Consider the following 23,374-nt stretch of genomic DNA (forward strand, 5'->3'; position numbering starts at 1 on the left):
TAGCTGTCAGCGGGCTCGAGAACAGACGCCGGCAAAATTGAGCGTCAGCTGTCAAACCCGCTGACAGCCGCCGCTCCTGTCAAAAAGGAGGCGCTAGGGACGCTATAGTGTCCCTAGCGCCTCCTTTTCCCCCATTTCTACCGTGCCGCCTAATTTGCATAGTGAATCGTGTTCACCGGCGAGGGACTGGGGCATTCGTCCGCTCTCCCGCGGACTTTACTGTATCGGCCCGTAAGCTAGATATTTCACTTAGATGCAGTTTCAACACTGCTCTCTACATTAATGGTGGGGGTGGAAGGGAAATAGAACCAAGAGGTTACTAAGAGCCAAGAGAAACAGATAAGTATGAGAAAAAAAAAATGTGCAAAGCTTGCTGGGCAGACTGGATGGGCCGTTTGGTCTTCTTCTGCCGTCATTTCTATGTTTTTATCTTCAGGTTACCAATGATTTCCGGGTCTCGGATTATCTTTTTGTCCTGTGGAGTGGCCCAAATAGGGGCAACAAAGTCTCTAAGGCTATGATTGCTCGGTGGTTGAAGGAGGAGATTTCGTCGGCCTATATCTGTCAAGGTCGAGCGGTTCCGGAGGGCCTAAAGGCTCATTCCTTGAGTTCTCAGGCTATTTCTTGGGCGGAGAGTCAATTGATCTCTCCGCAGGAAATATGCAGGGCAGCTAGGTGGAAATCCCTGCATACATTTGCTCGACATTACCGCCTTGATGTCCAGGCACCAGTGTTTGGTTCCTTCGGTTGGCAGGTGCTTCGAGCGGGTCTGTCTCGGTCCCACCCTCTGTAGGGAAGCTTTGGTACATCCCACTGTCTGAACTGATCCGGGTTTGTACAGGGAAAGGAAAATTGGTTCTTACCTGCTAATTTTCGTTCCTGTAGTACCACGGATCAGTCCAGACAGCCTTCCCTTATACTTTTCTGCCGTCCGCTCGAAGCTTCTTTTCTCCTTTGCAGGATGCTGGTTATCTTCATCGGTGATTATAACTGGAGGCACCGGAAGCATCTCTTTGATGGCAATGGATATCTATGCAAGAGCGATCATATGCAGAGTCCATTCAATGTTTTCAATTGTTCAGTTTTCTTAGTTCTCTTGTTACTTGTTTGATCTTCTACTTGTTATCTTTATATAGTTATCTGCTTTGACAATGGTTATACTGAAGGGCTGCAGGGTAGGCTCTGTCCTGATATAGGATACCCTTTCAATTTTGGTCTGTCTCCATCTGCTGGAGAAGAGGCTCAACCCACAGTCTGGACTGATCCGTGGTACTACAGGAACGAAAATTAGCAGGTAAGAACCAATTTTCCTTTCGCTTCCCTATGGGCATCGCTTTGCACTTGTCCACATTAAATTTTGTTTTCTATTTGCATATCAATCTCCCAGTTTTGCAATGTCCTCTTGCAATTTCTCACAATCCTCTTACAAATTAACAACTTTGAATAATTTTGTGTCATCTGCAAATTTTGGTCTCATCACGCCAAATTATTTTGTTTCAGACATTTTGAGGCTTTTCTAGGTGCTGTTTGGCATATTGTAAGTGGGCTGTTTTGTGGTTTTGGTGTAGCAATGGCAACTCTACCATGCAGCCCATTTTTTCAAGTATCTTCTTATTGTGCATGCTGAAACACCCACACCAGTTTGTTTCAGAGAAGCCTGTATTTTAGTAGTTTTCTTTGCATCCCAACAAATTTTCCTGGCAGTTGTGTCTGAAATCATTTTGTTTCCACTTCATCAGTTTGATTGGCATTTTCAAATCTTTGAATTTCTTTTTATATCCTTTTCTTGATTTATAAATTTGAACTACTTTTGCTTGCAGATCCTCTGACAGTTCTTTTGCTTTCCCCAGGCTTCAGTAACCAAAGACAGTGCAGCCCTGGATGAAATGCACAAGGATTTCTCAAGAGTTAAGAAACTCATTGACTATGTTTATACAGACACTAATTACAATCAAACAAAGCACAGGTGTGGATACCTACCCTTCATTGCCATCTCAACCTTGTGTGTCAACTTGAGTGTACATTATCACCCCTAATATTCGAGGGTATTTAAACTTTTGAACAGGACCATTTTATTATTTCCTTTAATGCTATGGTTTAACAATTATACTATTCTGTGATGCATAATAGTTTAATTTGAAATACATTAAAAATAACAGACATGTTTTGTCTGATCACTCATATTTTCTTAAAATGCTCCACATCTTACAAATTTTGCCTGGGGTATGTAAACTTATGAGTACATCTGTATATAAGTCATCAACCTTCTTAATAAAAAAATTGAGTTATCAGACTGGCCTATGGGGGGTGTTAATAAATGTTTCATTGTGTTAAATGATACTTTTGAATTATTCAATGAAATCACTGTTTGCCTTGTATAAGCTTACCTTGCTTCATCTACACATTGTTTATAAATTTGCCAAATGCCTTTGGTACAGACCTCTCATATCAATTTTTTTCCCTCCACTTTCCCTCAGAGCTCTCCTCAATTGCTGTCTTAACCAAATCCATACTAAGCCATGGGACCTTTTTTTTTTTTCAACATAATCTCCTTCAGAGGTGCCACCTCATTATATATTGTATTTACAAACTTGTCAAATCCGTGATATTCGTTTTATTCCAGTTAAATTCTCACTTTTTGTTAACCAACCAGCATGAACTGCAGCCCTTATTGTTTTCTTTTGTTTATAGCAAAATTCCTTCACTACTGAATGTGATATAGAAACACCACATAATGATTAGACCATAACACTTCATGTACATTGTACTAATTTATATATTACATTTTTGCTATAAAAGTTCACAGAACACCAGATTTAATATATGTCCATCCTTTTGAGCTGAATAATTTATCGCTTTCCTCTACCCATCATCATTTCAACAAAATCTTTCACAAAACTCGCCTACATTATCTATATGAACATTAAAATTTTCTAATATAATCAAATTCTGAGCTTGAGATAAAGGTATAATGCTGTAGGGGCATTAAATATGGCAGATCATTGTCATTTCCCTCTCACCCCAATCTCAACTAGCTAGATCAGTCCACAGGTTCCACTGATGTGAGAGATGCCACAGGGGTAGGGGGATGGGGGATAGCTGGATCAAAAAAGTAATGAGGGATTGGCTCTAGGGAAAAAAAAAAAAAAGCATATGAATACCAGTTAAAAAAAAAAAAAAAAAAGACAGCAGAGAAAAGCCAAAGGGAAACTGGGGATTGGGGTGAGGTTTCCTCAAATCCTGGGGAAGTGCTGAAATAGTGCAAAAAGTGGAATATAAATCTAAATAAATACAAATACAAGAAACCAAGAAGCCAATATTCAAAGCCATTTAGATGGAGAACGCATATTATTCATCTAAATGTCAAGTTCTGACTATTTCCCTTGCTTATCTGGCTAAAAGTTAGCAGAAAAATTATTATCCAATAAAATTTAGCCAAATGAGCAAGAAACCTGTTGGCGTTCTGAAGCAGAGGGCGAGTTAGTCGAATAACTTACCCAGTTATCTAACTCCAAATATTGGAGTTAAGTTATTGGGCTAATTCTAGGCTTGCCTATGAGCATATCTAAAATTTATATGGCTAAGTGGTGAAGTCCAGAATTAAAAAAAATATATATATTGTGGGCCTAAACAAACCCCCTCCTCCCTCCCACCCTTGCACTAAAGGCTCAGCCCTGCCAGGCCAAGTCTGCAACGTCCCTAAAAGCCCCTCAGGGGCCAGTGCTGGTCTTAGCCCCTTTCCCCACTCCCAGATCCAGTATAATTTTCAAACATTTTTACTCCAGGGCTCCCCTCTTCCCAGTACCTTAATTTTAGGTTGGTCTTCAGCCCAGATCGCAATAGTGGCCTACCTTGATCTGGGCCCAGCGCCTCTGCAGGGTTCTAGCTATTGACTCGTAATTTGTGTTGAGAATTGATTTGGAAAGGCGAATGATTAAATCCAAATCCAACCTCTCTTCACCCAGTAATACCAGCAACTGAATTAAGAGCTCAATAGCTGTGTTTATTTGGACCCATCTAAAAAGATATCCAGTGCTGGCACATAGCTAAACATTACCTTACAGCTGTGAACAGCAGCACATTATTTCTGCAGTGGCTTTACCTGCTAGTAGTGAAAACATGAAGGCAAGTGCAGCCCTGCAAATAGCATGAGCTTATTACCAGCACATGAGAAGGAGAAGCTGTAAAGGGAGTGAGACAAGTAACTAATGGGCCACTACAGTAAAAGTCGCGGGACAGCGGGCAAACGCACAGGCCACTCTCCAGTGCACGCGATTCTGTATTCAAATAAGGGCAGGAGCGGCGGCTGTCAGTGGGTTTGACAGCCGATGCTCAGTTTTGCCGGCGTCTGTTCTCAAACCCGCTGACAGCCACGGGTTCTGAAACTGGGCGCCGGCAAAATTGAGCATCCGGTTTTCAACCAGCGGGCCGATTTCAATTTTTTTTTTTATTTAATTTATTTTTTTAACTTTCGGGACCTCCGACTTAATATCGCCATGATATTAAGTCGGAAGGTGCACAGAAAAGCAGTTTTTACTGCTTTTCTGTGCACGTTCCCGGTGCCCGGAGAAATTAACGCCTACCTTTGGGTAGGCGCTAATTTCTGAAAGTAAAATGTGCGGCTTGACTGCACCTTTTGCTTTCTGAATCGCGTGGGAATACCTAATAGAGCCATCAATATGCATTTGCATGTTGTGGGCGCTATTAGGTTCGGGGGGGGTTAGACGCGCATTTTCGACGCGCTATTACCCCTTACTGAATAAGGGGTAAAGCTAGCTCGTCAAAAACGCGCGTCCAATCGCGGGTTAACAGTGCGCTCCGGCAGAGCGCACTGTACTATAATCAGCCTGTAAATTATTGCTGATATATGTTGCATCTTAGGCCCACCCTTCCAAATAATGCTCAAGGCAATTTGTAATTTTATTAGTATTTAGGCCTAAAGAGTCCCTATCTCAAAGAGCTTACAATCTAAAGGGTAGATTTTGAAAGGTGCGCGCCAATTTTATGACATGCAGGCGCGCGCATGTTATAAAGTTGGTGGGCCGCGCGCAGATGCGCGCCAGATTTTATAATCCACACGCGCATGGGGGGCTACAATTGCGCAAATTCGCATGGCGACGTATCGCAGGCTTCCCCAGTTCCCTACCCTTCCCTTCCCCTCTCCTCCCCAACCCCTAAATCTAAATTTTTGGGGGATTTTACCTTTTTTCCACAACTTACTTCAGCTCCCAAGCTGAAGTAAGTTGCGCACACCGGCAACCGGCCAGCGTGCGAGGCTCCAGGCCAGCGAGGAATGACGCTTACATGCGTGGCCAGGCCAGTTTGAAAATTGGCCCGGCGCGCGTAAGGCCCGGGATTTACGCGTGCCGGGGTTTTAAAATCCGGCCTTAAGTGGGCACCCAAAGCAACAAGAGACTAAATGTTTTGCCCAAGATCACAAGGACCATCAATGGAATGGCGTTTAACTCTGGTTTTCAGCCCATTGCTCTAACCATTAGGCCACACATCTGTTACTCAGCCCCTTCGTGAAAATTGCCCCATCACCTTGAGTAGGTAAAAGCACACACACACAGGGGTAGATTTTAAAAGGTGCGCGCGGGAGTAGATTTGTTCGCGCAACCCAAGCTGTGCAGCCATCCTCCGTTCCCTCCAAGGCCGCTCCGAAATCGGAGCGGCCGGTCCAAGGGCTGGTCTGGAGGCCGTGGCCACGCCCCCAGAACACCCCTGGGCCGGAACCATACCCACTGCCCCGCCCCCAGAACGCCCCTGGGCCGGAACCATACCCACTGCCCCGCCCCCAGAACGCCCCCGGATGACGTGCCCGCCACGCCCCCGACATTCCCCCCCAGGACTTACGCACGTCCCGCGCAGGGGGTAGAAGGGGCAGCTTTTCGGGGGTTACGCGCGTAACCCTTTGAAAATCTGCCCCATACTCTCACAACGTACATACTTTTAGCTGGATTAAAAAGAGACGTTCTCAGGAGTGTGGTTAGGTAAGCAGGAGGAACTGTGCATAGAATTTAATTTTCAATCCACGCACAGCGTTTTCTTCCCATTCTGCCATCCACAGAAATGGCAGGCACAAAGTCCACATGAACCTTGTAATACATGGGAACCTTGCAGGTCTGCTGCCCATGCTGTATCTGTTTTGGGAATAAATGGAGGTCTTTGTTTTCAGTGCTGTTTATTCTGCATCCTTCATCACTGCTAAAAAAAAAAAAAAAAATGGATATAAACTTCCCCAAACTGCTAGGACAAAACTGAAATTAATTTCTGATGATTCCGCTTAAAGGAAGAAGTCTCTCTGGTGAGGCCAAAAAAAAAAATTTAAAAAACCACTACAAATCATTCAGAACATTTGTTTATTCCTGACTTAAAATCAAAAATGTAGGTATACATTTAATTACATAATATATATATATTTTATAGAAAATTTTCCTTTGCAAAATCTGTAAATAAAAATAATGTGACAGGGCTGCAGTCCAGTCCCTGCATCACTGCTGTGGACAATGCAGAGAGCTAAAAGTTAAGAACTAAAATGTAAAACTTTAATTTTTGTCTTAAAATCCACATGTAACACTTGCATACTCTCGAGAGGGGTGGGGAGTAAGGGAATAATGGGAAACACACTGGGACTGGAAGGCAGAATTACAGGGCGGAGGGAGGCAGGCAAACGGGTGAAAGGAAGTGCAGAGGGAGGAAGATATATTAAAGGTAAAAGAGGGAATGACGGGATAGGAAGGGGGGGGATGCGGAGGGAGTGAAAAAGGGCTACGTTGGTGGTGCTGGAATGTCACGGGGAGCGGGGAAGACAGGAACTTGGAGCTGTGTCAGGTATTCTTTCCTTACAAGAAATACAATAATATATATTAGATATTTTTATTACATAAGAAAACACTACAAGGTGTCTGTGGCTTTTTCCCAAAGTGAGAGTGGACAGTACGGGAATAGAGTGCTCGAGAGCAGACAAAACGTTATGTGCCAAGCATTCAAGAGGGCTCTGCCTCTCCTGGCCAAGTCCAAGGATGCAGGGAGCCCGTATCAAACGTCAAGGTTCATTTCTGTCCGCCTGCCTCCATCAGCCCTTGCCGATATCCCCTGGAGGCAAGGAGGAAGAGAAAAGTAATCCCAGAGACCGGGAGAAGGAAATGGGATTCGTGTCCATCCAAGGGCTCCAACCTGTAGTAACCATCCAAAGTCTAAGCGGTGAAAACAAGGGGTCTGCAGCTGGAGTCCTTCAGAGCTCTCAACCTCTCTCTCACCGGTGAAGAACACGACACCGTGGTGTTCAGCGAGAGAATAGCATTCCTCGGCAGCAAGGCAGGCTGTGCCCTACGGAAAGGCAGCACCTGCAAGGCCAGGAGGGAGATTAATACTGTAAGAGCAGGGGTCATCCTTCATTGCTTTTGTGACTAGAGATTCTTGGAGCTCGGGGGGGGGGGGGGGGGGGGGGAGTATTTGACCCGGCAGCGTCGGAGGCAGTCAGAATGCTGTGCTCGCCATGCCACCCGATGCAAAGATGCGCGGTAAGCTGCCGAGTGTCTCCTCCAGGTGCTGGTACGCAAGCTTACCGTCTTCCCCTGCAACAGAAGCACATTGGTCACCCAAAGCTCCAGGGACATGCATGTCATTTAGAGAAAAGAATCACTAGGCAGGCCAGGACTTAAAAACAAAATGCACCTGAGGTGCAGTGGAACCAAGCAGGGGTAAATTCAGCTTTACTTCTTTGGTTCTTAAGAAGCTGCCCTGTAATTCCCACTATGTTCCTGGGGGCAAGAACCACAGGAGACGCCACACTCGCATTGTTGTACAATTGATCTTGGCAGTATCACTGATGTCATGTAGGGATGTTACTAGGATGGACAAAGACTGCCATGTGTATGCAGGTCATGATGTGCTATCTTGGCTGCTCCCAGAAAAGGAGAGGAAAGGAGCTTAAATGGTTAAAAGTGTTGCTCTTTTTTCACACTTTTCAAAGATTTTATTTTTTTTTTAATTATTATTAAACTAATGATACAAAAAGAAAATAATTACAAGAATTGGCATAAAATAAGAATAGATACTGCAAAAGAATACAAACTAATCAACCAAATCAGTAAGAACACTCCCTTTAACAGCAGAAAGTCAGAGGACTACCCCTATCCTCCCATCACCAACCCTGTTAGATCCACAAAGACTGTATCCAACCTGAAGTAAAATACCGATAACTCAAAGGTAAGAGAAAAAAAACAGTTAAGTTGAAAATAAAAAAACCTCCTATCCTTGAGCCATCCCATCAAGTGTTTCCGAATTTCAGAATCATCAGCATAAGAATCCCTAACCTGGTATGTCAGCAGTTCCATGGCATAAATATGCCATAGATTTTGAAACCATAAATACATGAGGTTTAGCTGATAAGTTCCAACGTAAGGCAATAAGACACCAGGCCGCTGCCGGCATACAAACAATTTATGTAGGATGTCCAATGTTCTCAGAGCAGCATGAGCTTAGCAATCTTAAAAATCCAGCCATGAAAATTTCAGGACCAGAAGATCATAACAGGGCACTCCCACCAGATATGAAAAAAGAAATCCCCTCCCCCACACCCAAGGATCCTGTTCAAAACCCATTCTCTGTATGTTTGGGGGGGGGGGGGGGTATGATATGAACGACAGAAAATCTTATACCCATTCTCCTGAACAGCAGCACTAAAAGAATTCCCTTAAAGATCTCGCCCCATTCTTCCTCTGGAAAACGAGTATGACCTACATTTTGTTCCCAAACCCTCTTTAGATTATCAAGTATTGGACCATCATCTTTCAACAGACCTCTATGAAGAAGAGAAATCAAACCTTTATTTCTAACTGCAGTTAGAATCCAGTTTTCAGATTCAGTGAGCCTTCTACACTCTGACTTCATTGGCTGACTAACAGCCCACCCCTCAATTTATAAACATTGAAAAATAGGAATTGTAGGTATAGCTTGCAGGGTGAGGAAGGAAGATTCCCCCAAAGAGTTGCCCAGCTCTACACAAGCCATACAGGAAAGTTCACCTTGGAAAAATGGACCTGGAAAGTCAAGATTATTCTATAATGGAGAGAGAGAAGGATGACAGCTCTGCTATATCATACATCCCAAAATCAGAGATATAAGAGAGTGAGATGGCCCAAATAACTTTCTCACGTGAGGTCCAAAGAGGAACAACAACAATTTTTCCATAACAAGTTCTCTTTCCATTGGGACCCAGTGCTTACCAGGAACTTATTCAACCAAAACAGAACAATGCAGCCCAATTGCACACCCGAAAACCGAAAACCTCAAAGTCCAAGACCACCACCTTCCCTCTGTCCAGACAGTGTCTGGAAACAGACTCTAGGTCTTTTGCCTTGCCAAATAAAGCCAGAAATTATTATTTATTTTTTTTTAAGCTGAAAAAAAAGGGAAGCTGGAAGAAGCATAAGCATAATCAAACAGAAATATAACCATGGGAAAAATGTTCCTTTTCCTATCAAACTAAGAAATCTTAAAGCGAGCAAATCTGCAAGTCATTTCTACCTTTACCCAGCAAAGGCTAATAATTCACTTCAAAAAGCCTCTCTACTCTATTCAAGATAATTTTTTTTAAACATTTAGGAGTTAAGCCTCTTAAAAGGAAACATCTCTTTAATTCTCTTTTTCCTATCCGGACCAATCATAATTCCAAGACTCGCAGTTTTGCCCTGCATGACGCTATAGCCTGAATTGTAACCAAACACCTGGCTAGCCTCCACGATTTCCTGCAGAGTTTGAAAACGATTAGTAACAAAGGAGATCAATATCAGCAGATTAGCACTGCCACCAGCTCCCACAATGCCTGCATAATTAGGATACTGCCTAAGGTTGCATGGCAAGAGCAAGGCAAAGGGGGAGAATCTGTGCCTCCTTCCTCTGAAGATGGGAATTCACTTTAATCTGCGCCTCAGGATGGGAATGTGGACCCTGGACCCACCTAAGAAAATTCCTCCCAAAACCCAACGTACAAAGGGACAAGAACACACATGGCCGCGCTACCCGGTCAAATGCCTTCTCAAAAAAAATGCAAAGAAATGAATAAGCCATCGTCTCCCCTATTTTCAGCATGATGTATCAAGCCCTGAGCGTGCCTTACCTTATCCACCCCCCCCTTGCCTTCCTTTAATAAAACCCAGCAGCTCTCTGTGAATTAAGATGGGAAAGATGCCAGGATTTTGGCCAAAATCTTACAGCTCAGTAGAAAAATAGGTCTATAAGAACTGCATTCAACAGGGTCTTTAGCTTTGTTATATATATATATATATAAAACCAGAAACTGAGGCCAGCTAAGAGGAATGAGCAAAGGATCTCCTATTTAAATTATTATCACACAGTGCTGCTAGTCTGGGAGCGAGGGAATCAGAAAAGGTCCCCTAAAACAAGAAACACAGTCTTCTCCCGGGCCATTTACCCAACAAACAAATCCTGGATCGCTTTCTGAATTTCCAGAACAGAAATTTGTACCTCTTGAGTTTTCCAGGGCAACCTCATAGCTTAAGCAAAATTTGAGCATCCAAAAAAAAAAAAAAAAAAATCAGAAATCTCACCATCACGGACTGCAAGTTCAGAAGCATATAGGGACATATAGTATTCTCTAAAAGCAGCACAGATTTTCCTAGGGTCACATGAGATCTCAGCAGATGGAGTTCTGTTATCACTCACCAATTTTAGAGATGGAAAAGCCTTCAGTTTTTGACCCCATAATTTATCTGCCTGATCCCCTTTAACATAAAACAGCTGCTTAACCCGCTTAAAGATCTTACCCTCTTTTTCAGTAATAATAGATTTAAAAATAAACCTCTTATATTGTACCACTTCCCCCAGCTGTCTGCACAGATCTCTCTTATTTAACCATTCAGTCTTTGACAATCTCTGGCCCTCTCTCCCAACTTCTTAAAGGCCCGGTTTCTAGCAGCCACTTAAGCTATTAGCTTAGTTCTCAGAGTGGCCTTAGCAAATGTTGCTATTTTCTGTGTACTTTTTGAAATGGCGCATAGGGATCTCTCTGGGAATTGTTTGATTTGACTTGTTCTGATGCCACTCTGGCCCTATGGGGAAAAGTATGAGTGATGATGTTGAAGGTAGACAACTTTTCAGGCAAGGCCAAACCATGATGGCAATATTGAATGATTTGCATACTGCGTTTTCTATGTTATTTTTATGTTTATTTTCTTTTGCTTTAATTTTCAGTGATAAAATCTTTCAAAGCGATGTACATGCTATTGTAAAACCTGGAAAACGATTAACACATTTTATAAATAAATATACTTAATAGCTAGAGAGCAGCATTTTTCAATCCCCACCCTGAAGGTTCACATAATCTGACTGGTTTTCGGGAGATCCACAATCAAAGGTGAATTTTAAAAGCGCTGTGCACACAAAAAGTTGGAGATGCTCTTGCATATGGCGCTTATTTGCACCAGAGTGATTTTCGAAAGCTCACACATATGCACACAAGTAACAATGCATGAATATCTAGGATCACGTAAAAAAAGGAGCAGAATGGGGCAGGTCAGGGGCATTCCAGGGCGGGGCCAACAACTCTTGCCTATGCACATTTACTTCTATTTATCAGGTGTAAGTCTGAATATAAATTTATAGCTAAATATGGACTGCGTGAGGGGTCTTGATGAACTAGAGATAAACCGGTGGCCGAACTAGTTAAATTGGTCATTTCTTTTACGTGTGCATGTTATAAAGTTACCTTACTTGTGCACATTAAAGTAGACAGTTCCTAAGGAAAATACACGATTAGCAGATAATTGTGTAAATGCTTAAAATTAGGAGCAAACATATGCACGCTAGGAGTATCTTAACATGCACGGGTACTTGCGCAGCCAATATAAGATTCCTGGGTATGTGACTGCGCGCCCACGAAAATACATATATGGGCATGCACACGTAATGGAGAAAACTTCACGGTGATAACAAGCGCCTTGCTGCAGATCAAATCTGATTTTGTTCAGGTTTATGTTTATAAAACATTCTTTAAAAAAAAAAATAATACTACAAAAACATTAAGCAACCACCATATTGCATACTTTTAGCAAAACTACATCTGGAAAAACCTCAAGTCCTAAGACCATCAACATATAAAGCGAATGTTTGAGATGAAATGATAGAAGGTGTAATTAGGAGATTCCTTGTGGTAGCTGAGAGAGGTTGGAGTGCCAGTCTATTAAGAACCATATGTTGAATGATTTTAGTTTTCGGTGCTGCTGCAGAGATGCTGTAGTGAAACAGACCAGGATTAAACCAGTTAAAGATGAACCACAACAATCTATCGGGCCGATACGGTTCAGTGCGCTCTGGTCCAAAAGGAGGCGCTAGGGACGTGCTAGTGTCCCTAGCGCCTCCTTTTACCTGGTTTTACCGCCGGGCCTGATTAGCATACTGAATCGCACGCACTCAACTCAAGCTAGGTTGAGAGAACATTGCACAAATCTCATCTTTGGGTGAGTGTCCTCACTCCGAGGGTTAGCCCGCCATTGGACGCGCCTTTTCCCTTACCCCTAATTCAGTAAGAGGCCGAAAACGCACGTCCAATCCCCCGAACCTAATAGCGCCCGCAACATGCAAATGCATGTTGATGGCCCTATTAGGTATTCCTGCGTGATTCAGAAAACAAAATGTGCAGCCAAGCTGCACATTTTGCTTTCAGAAATTAGCGCCTACCCAAAAGGTAGGAGCAAATTTCTTCAGGCACCGGGAAAGTGCACAGAAAAGTGCACAGAAAAGCAGTAAAAACTGCTTTTCTGTGCACCCTCCGACTTAATATCATGGCGATATTAAGTCGGAGGTCCCAAAACTTTCCAAAAAAAAAAAAAAAAATTTTGAAGTCAGCCCGCGGCTGTCAGATCAAAAACCGGATGCTCAATTTTGCAGGCGTCCGGTTTCCGAGCTCGTGGCTGTCAACGGGCTCGAAAACAGACGCCGGCAAAATTGAGCGTCAGCTGTCAAACCCACTGACAGCCGCCGTTCTGGTCCAAAAGGAGGCGCTAGGCACGCGCTAGTGTCCCTAGCGCCTCCTTTTACCTGGTTTTACCGCCAGGCCTAATTAGCATACTGAATCGCGCGCACTCAACTCAAGCTAGGTTGAGAGAATATTGCACAAATCTCATCTTTGGGTGAGTGTCCTCACTCCGAAGGTCATCAAATCTTAACTAGAGAGCATTGTTCTGTTCGTATATCTCACTCTGCATGTCAAAGTGACCCCTAGCCCCTACACTAATACCTAAACCTCACCTCGAGTTACTAGGTGGGCCTCCCGTAGGGATATAAATACCTATCTAGTGTGAGGGGGTTATGGCTAGGCTCTCTCCCTCTCTCTCTGAGGTTCCTGATAGCTAGGTTGGCTCTCTGGGAGCTTCAAACTACCAAAACTGGCATCCGTGAAAAACATTGCAACGGTAACTTAGCTCTTCACATAGGTATTAGTGCAAATTGCGATAAAGTGCCTATTACCATAAAACATGCCCCTTTTTCTATCGCAGGTGATATTTAGTGCATTTTGATAAATCCAAGCCTCAGTTTGTAATTCTTGAAGAGGAGATATTGCAAATGAAATTAAACTGGGATAGGGAATGTTCTATTCAGTGGTTACAAGCTATATCCTATATTGCTCATTTTTCTTGGACTGCGTATCTCATTGCATTTATTATCCAAATATCCTGAAAAACAGACCTGTTAGGCATTGCCTCCATCCAGGATAATCCAAATATGCAAATTAGCTTGCCAGAGAGATCCAGGCTTCCCAAACCTGTCTTGGTGATCCCACAGCCATTTGGGTTAAGATATCCTCAATGAATAAGCACACGATAAAATATGCATGGACTGGAGACCCAGACTGCAGATTTCTCATGCATATTCACTGTAAATAGCCTAAAAACTCAACTGGCAGTGAGTTCACCATTTCAGTTTGAGGGAAGACCAGAAACACTCAAAATAGCAGTCCTGTGACTGGTGGGGTTCCTGATATTTGTATTTGGGTCACGGGTAGAGGAGGGGATGAGGTTTGCACCCAATTCATTGAACACATGGGCAAGGCAGCATCATTGTGCTCACCAAAAATCATAAGGCTGTGCTTGGCAGCATCCCGGACCTCTTCCTTGTCAGTTTGGCACAAATACACCAGCTGGTCAATGCTTTCTTTGGCCTGCAAGAAAAGGAGAGCATAGGGACATGAAACCTGAAGCATCTCCATGTGTAGGAGTTATAAACATCCCTTAAGAAATGCAAAGCAGCTACTCATCTGCAAATGCACCCAGACTGAATGTAGATGCTCAACAGAGCTTCACCACTGAAACAATAGTCAAAGAGAAATCAAATAATCTGTAGCTATGTCTTAAAGGCTGCTGTCCCATGAGCAGCTGGCTCCATCATAAATCATTGCCCTCAGCCCTGATTGCATCACTCCTTTTCAGCTTAACAGCCAGTGCAAGGTCAGAAAGGAAAATTGGCTCTTACCTAATTTTCATTCCTGAACATTCCCAGATCAGTGGGTTTTGCATCCCTACCAGCAGAGAACAAAACTTTGAGGCACTGCTACATAACTGAGAGTGCCACCTGCAGTCCCTCAGTATTTCTCAGACTCCAGCAGATGGTAGAGGTGCAAACCTGCAGTCTAGTTGGTAGTTTAAAAAAAAAAAAGTCTGTAAGAGAATTTGACAGCAGGGAAAGCTGTCTGGGGTCATCTGTGGTGGGCCTGGATGGCGGGAGCTGTCACTGCCAGTGCTGAGGGGCGGGAGTTATTTTTTGTTTGTTTGTGCGCCAGCAGCTCGAGGCTCCAAGTGAGTGCGGCGAGCGGCACAAGCATAGGCTCGGGGGGGGATGTCACAGTGTGCCCACCTTTTTCTCCCTCTTAGTTTCGGCAGGCCGGCTAGTAAGGCGACTGCAGTCTGGTGAGCTTGCCGTCGGGGGCCTGTTTTGGCAAAGCTGCGGTCCTGAGGGCTGGATGTTATGAGCTGCGCTTTGCCAGGGCCTCGTGTGCAAGCCTAGCAGGTTGTGCGCCACACGCCGCGTGGAGAGTCTCGATGGCGTTGAAACAGAAGATGGCCACGTGCCGCACTTGTGGCATGCCTGTGGCGTGGCTGGACGCCTGGTCCCTCTGCCCGGAATGCAGGTCAGGGCAGGAAGGCTCCTCGGTGGGGAGCTGTGAAGGGAAACAAGGCCTCCATTTGGCCGGATCCATTCCTAATACCGCAGGGGAGGATGACCAGGAGGTCGTGGCGCAAGGTGGTGATTCCCCTTCCTTCCCTTTCCCCGGTGGGGCAGGGAACCTCTAACGGGGAGGGGTATTCGGTAGACAGTCCCCCAGGCTTGGGGGAAGATAAGGGGCCACACAGTGGCCGCGGTGCCCCACAGATAAGAAGCCCAAGATGGACTCACAGGGGGCTGGTGATATCCTGCAGTGCCTGGGGTTATGTCGAGCAGGTACTGATGGCTCTCCCAGGGATGGTGAGTATTCGGATGAGCTGCAGGAGGATCTTCTCAGATTCCTCGGGTTCTGGAGGAATTAGGCGTGAAGTCACTCAGGAGGAGTCAGATAATGAAGGTGTTGATCTGGTCTTGGACAGGTTGAGAGGGCCACAAGTGCCTTTCCCTTTGCCGAAGAAGATCTGGAAGTTGGTGAACTGGGAAAGGGACTTCCCGGATCTGCAGGTGGGCAGAGTGATAGCTAAGCTTTACCCCTTGATGGAAGAAGCGCTTGACCTGCTGAAGGTTCCAAAGGTGGACGCGGCAGTATCGGCCGTTACCAAAAAGACGACAATTCCCGTAGCAGGGGAGCGCGGCTTTGAAGGATGAGCAGGACGTAAGATGGAGGTGCAGCTCAAACGGATGTTTGAAGTCTCCGCATTGAGTCTGCGAACGGCCGTCTGTGCCAGCTTGATGCAGAAGGCCTGTCTGTGTTGGATTCAGAAGGCTCCAGAGTGCGTGGTGTCAGGAGACGGTGGTGCCTTACAGGCGGCCCACCTGGAGGCTGGGATCGCCTGTGTGGCAGATGCGCTGTATGATTTGGTCCGTACATTGGATAGAAGCATGGTTTTGTTGGTGGTGGCACATAGTTTTCTGTGGCTGCGCAATTGGTCGGCCCAGCTCTGAGAGATAATGCACACATGCGTAACACAGTGAACACATGACCATCATGAGACTTAATATAAGCATAAGCTCTGCATCCACAGGAGTCCCTGCTTCCTAACAATGGGTGCAGAGCAGAACTAAGACATTTCCCTGTAATCTCACCATACAAAAAAGGTGTTCTGATTCTGGTGTCATCTTAACAGCATCACAAACTCCCTCTACTTCCAGGTGCATTGTAAAATACAAACAAACCCCACTCTGTACATGTCTATCAAACCTGCCGTACCTCGGGGGAAGTGACATCACGTGGGCTGATGGCAGCCTGAGAGGAGAGCTCTGGCCCCGATCGCCCTAACAGCAGCTCCCTACAAAGAAACCGGCGCTCAAAAAGACGCAAAATCGCTGCCGCTGAGACCGCACACGAGGATGTCTGTGAGGAAAAAATTCCCCGATTTAAAAAAATTTTCCTACGATTCTGCAGCGCTGCAAAATACCGGGGAGATGGAGGAGAAGAGGGAAAAAGAAAATGGCGCCGGCTTAGGCTCACCGGCAGCAGTTGTGGCAGAGTCCTGCGGGACTGACCCTAAAGCAGGGGACGCTCTGTCCAGGGAGGACTTTCAAGAAAACAAACCGGTAACCGATCCAAGATGGCTATCAGCAAACAAACAAAGGTGGAATCGGTATAAAATGGACTTTATTGAATCTTGCCTGACTCTGGCCGAGTTTCGCTCAACGAGCTGCCTCAGGGGCTTAAGAGCCACTTGAATTGGCTCAGATTAGCACGGACAACGCGCATGTCACAATTGAAGAAGCATTAATCAGCGAACTACTCGTCGCTCAACATGATGCTGTGCAGCATCGTTGAGCAAAACTCTGCTAGAGTCGGGCAAGATTCAATAAAGTCCATTTTATACCGATTCCACCTTTGTTTGCTGACAGGGAGGACTTTCAGCAATGCAGATATGAGCCAATTAAAGCAAGAGCTCAAAAATATTGTGGCAGAACTGAGGGCTGACTACACAGAACTGGGAAACCGGGTGGAAGCGCTTGAAACCCATCAGGAGGAACAAGATACAGCCACTGAGGGATTATAGCAGGAACTCCAACATATTAATGATGACTTGTGACTTATCACAACCACTAAGTAATATTTAATATGAAACTATGTTACAGTATTTGATGGCACCTGTTTAGTTAATATAATTCAACACATTTAAGTTTGAAATTATGTGCCTTATTGTGAACCGTTGTGACGGCAACTAGCTTAACGACGGTATAGAAAAGGTTTTAAATAAATAAATAAATAAACAAAATATCTATCAAGTTAAGGGACTGGGTCGAGAACCTGGAAAATAGGTCAAGGCAGGGGAACCTGTGAATTCGAGGAGTACCAGAAGAACCTGCGTATATGGATTGCCAAAAGGTGGTCTTGGATATTTGCAGACAGATCTTGTCCCCTGAGGCGATATTGGAGGAGCCTACCACAATAAAGCTAGCTAGAGCCCACAGAGCGCTCGCAAAACCCCGGAATGGCCAATCCCGTGACATTGTGGCTTGCTTTCATGAGTACGCGGTGAAGGAGCAAATCACGAAACAAGCACGGACACCGCGCGATCTACACTGGCATGGTCACAAAATTGAACTGTTCCAGGATCTGTCTCCGGTAACGATTAAAAAAAGAAGAGATTTTCGGGAAGTAGTACAGGCGTTGCGCTCCAGGAATCATAAATATAAGTGGCTGTTTCCTTTCGGATTGCTATTCACTATCAATGGAATTTCTTCAAGAGTCCGAACCGTGGAGGAAGCAAGGACAATTGTGACTGCAGCAGGCATACCGGTAGGCCCTAACACTACGGTGAGCCCCTCTAACGCTCCTCTGCAAAAGGACCCTAGTGCTCGCTAGCAAAGAGTCTCCTACGGCGGAAAGAGACTGCGTCGGCAATCGGACAATGGGAAGGCCCAGCGGGATAGTGAGACCTGAAGCAAAACTGGGCAGTTGAGATCTCAATTTGTGAGGGCTCAGGACCAGGAGCAGGTCATCTTTAAGCCAGTGCACTTGAGCTTTAAAGATTGACTTTCACCAGTTCAACGTGAAAATTTGGTTTATTGCGGTACAATTGATATGCCATATCTTGTTAGTAGGGAGGGGAAAGTTTAAAGAAAAGTTTAATGTTATTATGATATTGGGGCGGGGGGGGGGGGGCTGTGATTTTTCCCGGGGCCGAGGGTAAACTGATGCCATCATTCCTCAAAGAACTGGAGTGTATAGCGGATGGGGGAAGGAAGGGGAGGGGGGAATTCACTGAGCTGGATTTGCTAGTCACCCTATCCATACTTTTCACGGGATGGTTCAATATAGGTACTAAGCCATGATACTTGAAACCTATCCAAATAGGTGGTACACTGCCTCCACAGGTTATTAGTAATATTCGGTTGGGGGAACGAGGCTATCATAGATAAGATGGGTTCTTTAAAAATCTTATCATGGAATGTTAAAGGTTTGAATACGTATGTTAAGCGTTAGAAATTGCTACATGATGCGGTTAGAGCAAAGGCAGATATACTCTTATGTCAGGAAACACACACTTAGGAAAACAACATGAGAGACCGATGTTATCACACAAATTCCCTACACAGTATTTCGCCTCTGCAGCTTCTAAATATATTGGGGTGGGGATACTGTTCGCACAAAATTTGGCAGTGGAGGTCTGTTCTGTGATCCGGGATGAGGAAGGTTGATTCATTGTGGTGAAATTTAAGTTGGGAAAAGATATGTATTCATTAATGAACATATATGCTCCGAATACAAATCAAGGGATTTTTTTTGAGAAATTATTATCTATATTAAAACAATGGGCCAATGGCTTCTTGATAATAGCAGGGGATTTCAATATTACCAATTACCCATTTCTAGATAACAGTGGAACTGTGGGGGGGCCTACCAAGAAGAGCAGGAGGGCTTTAAAATCTCTTATCGCAGATTGTGACCTTCTTGATGTCTGGCGTTTATACCATTCCACTGAGAGAAACTACACATTTTTCTCCAAAGCGCACAATGGGGTAGATTTTCAAAGGGTTGCGCGCGTAAGATATGCACGCAACCCCCGAAAACCTACCCCTGCCTCCCCCTGCGCTCACCGAGCCTACCTTGCATAGGCGCAGCGGCACGCGTAAGTCCCGGGGCTTCAAATAAGGGGCTGGCCGGGGTGTGACTACAATCCGTGGGTGTGTCCAGGGGCGGAGCCAGAGGCGTGACAGCTGTACAGGGATGGGGCCGAGTGCTCTGGCCCAATGGCCTGTGCCGTGGCAGGGAGCCAGCGGCAGGCGTAACGCCACGAAATAAGGTGGGGGGGACAAAAAAAAACCAAACGTTCCCTCCAAGGCCGCTCCGATTTCGGAGCGGCCTCGGAGGGAACAGAGGCAGGCTGCTCAGCTCGGCGCGCTCAGGTTGCACAATTGTGCACCCTCCTGTGTGCATCAACCCTGGATTTTATAACATGCACGTGGCAGCGCATGCATGTTATAAAATCGGGCGTAGATTTGTTCGCGCCGGGTTGCGCGAACAAATCTGCGCCCTCGCGTAAGTTTAAAGGTTTGCCCCAAAGTGTACTCTAGACTTGATTTTTTCTGGTAGATAAGTCTCTGGTTAAAGTGTCAGACTCGGGGATACATGAGATCACATGGTCTGACCATGCTGCAATATGGCTTTCATTAGCAGGACTGGGGGTCTCCCAGGGGCAGAGAAGCTGGCGTTTGAATTAAAGAATCCTGGATGATGACACTTATTGCTCAAATTTAGCAATTGAAATGGAGGAATACTTGGAGGTAAATGACACTGGGGACATATCAAAAGGTACCCTCTGGAACTGTTTCAAAACAGTGGCAAGAGGAAAAATTATTGCGAGGGCCTCATACTTAAAAAAAAAAAAAAAAAAAAATTAAGGAAGAGCGTAGGTCCAAGCTGTCGAGTATAGCATGGTTAGAACTTAGACATAAAAAGGCAAGTGGACACATGGGTGGGGATCAAACTAGTCAAGCTTAGGAGTGAATTAAAAGAGTTGGATATGGAACGAATTGAGTTTCAATTAGAAAGAGTAAAGCAAGAGCATTTCGAGGGAGGAAATAGGGCTAGTAAAATTCTTGCCAGAAAATTAAAAAAAAAAAAACACGAAGCACCCACAACCAGATAATTAAAATAAAGGGAAGACGGAGGAAATTTTCTCAGACAGTGAGGACATCAGGACCCATTTTTCCCAATTCTACAAGGAGTTATATGATATTAGGACAGATATTACCAACAGTAACACTGAACAATATTTGAACTGTTTAAGGATACCCCAAGTATCACAACAGCACAGAGATTCCATAAATAGGGAGATATCGGAAACTGAAGTTCTCCATGTAATCAAGGAGTTGAAAATGGGCAAAGCACCTGGACTGGATGGATTTTCGGCTGGTTTTTATAAAAAACTCCAGTCTCTGGTTGCGAAGCCACTCTCTCAGGCCTTTAATGAGTTATTGACCTCCGGCACTATTGATGCCACAGCTAACTGTGCAGGTATTACAGTTCTCCCAAAGCCAGGACGTGATGCAACATTATGTGGGTCCTACAGGCCAATCTCCCTTATCAATCTGGATCTCAAGTTATTGGCAAACATTTTAGCTAATAGATTAAGGGGTGTAGTGAGTGAGTTAATTCACCCTGATCAAACAGGGTTTATGCCAGGACGCTTAGCAGCTGATAATGTCAGGAGGGTAATTAACCGTATCTGGAAAGTGCAGAACCCCAAAATTTCATTGGCTTTTCTCACTGTGGACGCAGAGAAAGCCTTTGATATGGTCCACTGGGACTATTTATTTTTATTACTGGAAAAACTGTGGCTGGGTGGAAATTTTTCCACATGGATTGGTAAACTTTATAGTAACCCTAGTGTGCGCATAAGAGTAAATGATGAATATTCCCAGGTTTTTCCGAATTGGACGGGGAACCAGACAAGGCTGTCCACTATCGCCATTACTTTTCGCTTTATACCTGGAACCTCTGGCCATTAAAATACGGGACAATGAGGGAATCCAGGGTTTTAATCTGGGAGGCCAAGAGTATAAATTATCCATGTTTGCTGATGATGTGCTATTCACAGTGGTTAACCCGATCTCTTCACTTCCACATCTGATGGACGAAATAGCAGAGTTTAGCAGGATATCGGGTTATCAGTTAAATGCAGGAAAGTCAGAGTTTTGAAATATATCCATGTCTGATGAAGAAGTCCGGGAAGTGAAGGAGAAATTCCTATTTAAAATGCAAAGTTCTGACAAAGTATTTGGGAGTGAAAATTGGCCCTGATTTAAATAAGCTGTTTAGCAAGAATTACATTGGATCTGCGGCGTAAGGTCACGGAAGACATGAGGCAATGGGAACGAACGAATCTGTCATGGTTAGGCAGAATAGCTGCCATAAAGATGAACACCTTGCTGAAGCTTAATTATCTTTCCCAGACATTACCTATTAAGTACTGGATATATATTTAGACCAGTGGCAAAGGCAGCTATCCTCCTTTATCTGGAAGAGGCGACCACCTAGGGTGAGAGCTGCCGGGTGCTATTCTTATCCAAGGAGAGAGGAGAATTGGGAGTTATGTGGTTGCACAGCTTAAATTCATTTTAGACTGGCATGGCAGAAGCACGACCAAATGTTGGATTGGGTTGGAAAAGGTATTATTGAATTCTATGAATCCAGATCTGGTTTGGCTTCCACATCGTTAAGGACTCTGCCAGGTTTAGTCCCACCCACAGTAGCTACAACATTAAAAATGTGGGATAAGTGGAAAGCGGAACTGGTAAGGGATTGAGTGTATTTTTCTCAGACGCCTATAGTTTTAAATAAGGCTTTTCCCCCGGGTTGCTCCAACACTGCAGCACGGAGGAGAAGGGGTGTTGCAGAATAGAGCATTTTTGGGGAGACTCTGGGTTGAGATCCTTCCAGGATATGCAAGAAATGTACTCTCTGACCCCTTTAGATCATTATTTCTATATGCAGGTGGTGCATTTTCTGACCCAAAAGGAAGGGGTGGCCGATCTGCGGCTAGGGAGGTCATTATTTGAGGGATATCGTGGGATCCACTCTATGAAGAAAGGTTTGTCCAAAATATATAGGCTTTTAAATAAGGACCTTAAACCAAAACCAGGACACATTCTCGATTGGGAACAGGACCTGGGATCTGTACTGGATGAGGAACACTGGGACTTATGCTTTTTGGGGGTTAGAAAATGCTCTATTTCCTCAGCCATTGTGGAGAATAGTTATAAAATACTCTGTAGGTGGTATCTTACACCGGTTCGGCTAAACCGCGTGTTTCCGAAGGCGACAAAATCCTGTTGGAGACTATGTGGTGAGGAAGGGACTTTTTTCCATATTTGGTGGGAGTGCCATAAAATTGTACAATTTGGGGATGAGATTATCAAATTGATTGAGGAAATGACTGGGGAGAAACCAGCAAAAAACCCTAAATATTTCCTTCTTAGCTGACCACTCGTGGGAATGCTATCTGAGACACAGTCGCTGGCACACCAGATCATTCTAGCGGCCAGAGGTGAAATAGCGTACTCGTGGAGGAAGGTCCCAGCACCACCACTAGTAGGAGTAATTCAGAGATGAACCAAAGTTCAGTATTTGTGCAAACTTACTGCGTGAAGGAGGAAACATCTAAATAAGTCTGCGCAGGTATGGGATGGTTTTGTTCAGTGGCCACAGAAAAACATGATCACTTAAGTACCATCACTCACAGTGGTCACAGCATAGCTAGTGTTTGGATTGCATGGATATTGAGTCAGAGGGAGACGGGGTACAATTGTGGGTAGGGTAGAGAGGAAAACATAACTGAACAAACACAAAGAAGCACCAATTTAGGAGTGAAATTTATTGTTGTTATTCTTATGTGCACCCTTACAAACTGATATTTTTGTTTTTTTGATGGTATAATTATACAACCCCCCCCCCCAAAAAAAACCTGCCATACCTCAGCAGCACTAACTCCAAGAAATGAAACAGCTATAGCCCTACCCATGACAAGGCAGCAGTTAATCACCAGTGCAATATAATATTGAGAAAATAAAATAAGGCCTATACAAACCTCTAGTAAAGTACCTCATCTCAGTCACAAACACACAGAACACAGACAGGCCTGCCTTCATCAAATATAGAATAAAAGACCACAAATTACAAATGTGGAAACCCCAAGACCACCTTCTGCATGCAGTGCAAAAC

General features: G+C 44.5%; 1 protein-coding gene across 8 annotated transcripts in view; it reads right to left on the minus strand.

The window, feature by feature from the left end:
• Nucleotides 1–23,374, minus strand: part of RIPOR1 (RHO family interacting cell polarization regulator 1) — a 345,200-nt gene that overhangs the window by 27,869 nt on the left and 293,957 nt on the right. For 6 of the 8 annotated variants that reach the window (XM_029608847.1, XM_029608846.1, XM_029608848.1 and 3 more), the window contains exon 21: nucleotides 14,095–14,185. In XM_029608847.1, coding sequence (XP_029464707.1) covers nucleotides 14,095–14,185 — 91 coding nt within the window. Of the gene's footprint in view, nucleotides 1–6,347; nucleotides 7,581–14,094; nucleotides 14,186–23,374 lie in introns of those variants that run through there. The other 2 variants (XM_029608850.1, XM_029608843.1) reach the window with 1 other exon arrangement.

This window comes from Rhinatrema bivittatum, chromosome 7 (genome assembly GCF_901001135.1).
Source record: "Rhinatrema bivittatum chromosome 7, aRhiBiv1.1, whole genome shotgun sequence".
NCBI classification, from domain to species: Eukaryota; Metazoa; Chordata; class Amphibia; order Gymnophiona; family Rhinatrematidae; genus Rhinatrema; species Rhinatrema bivittatum.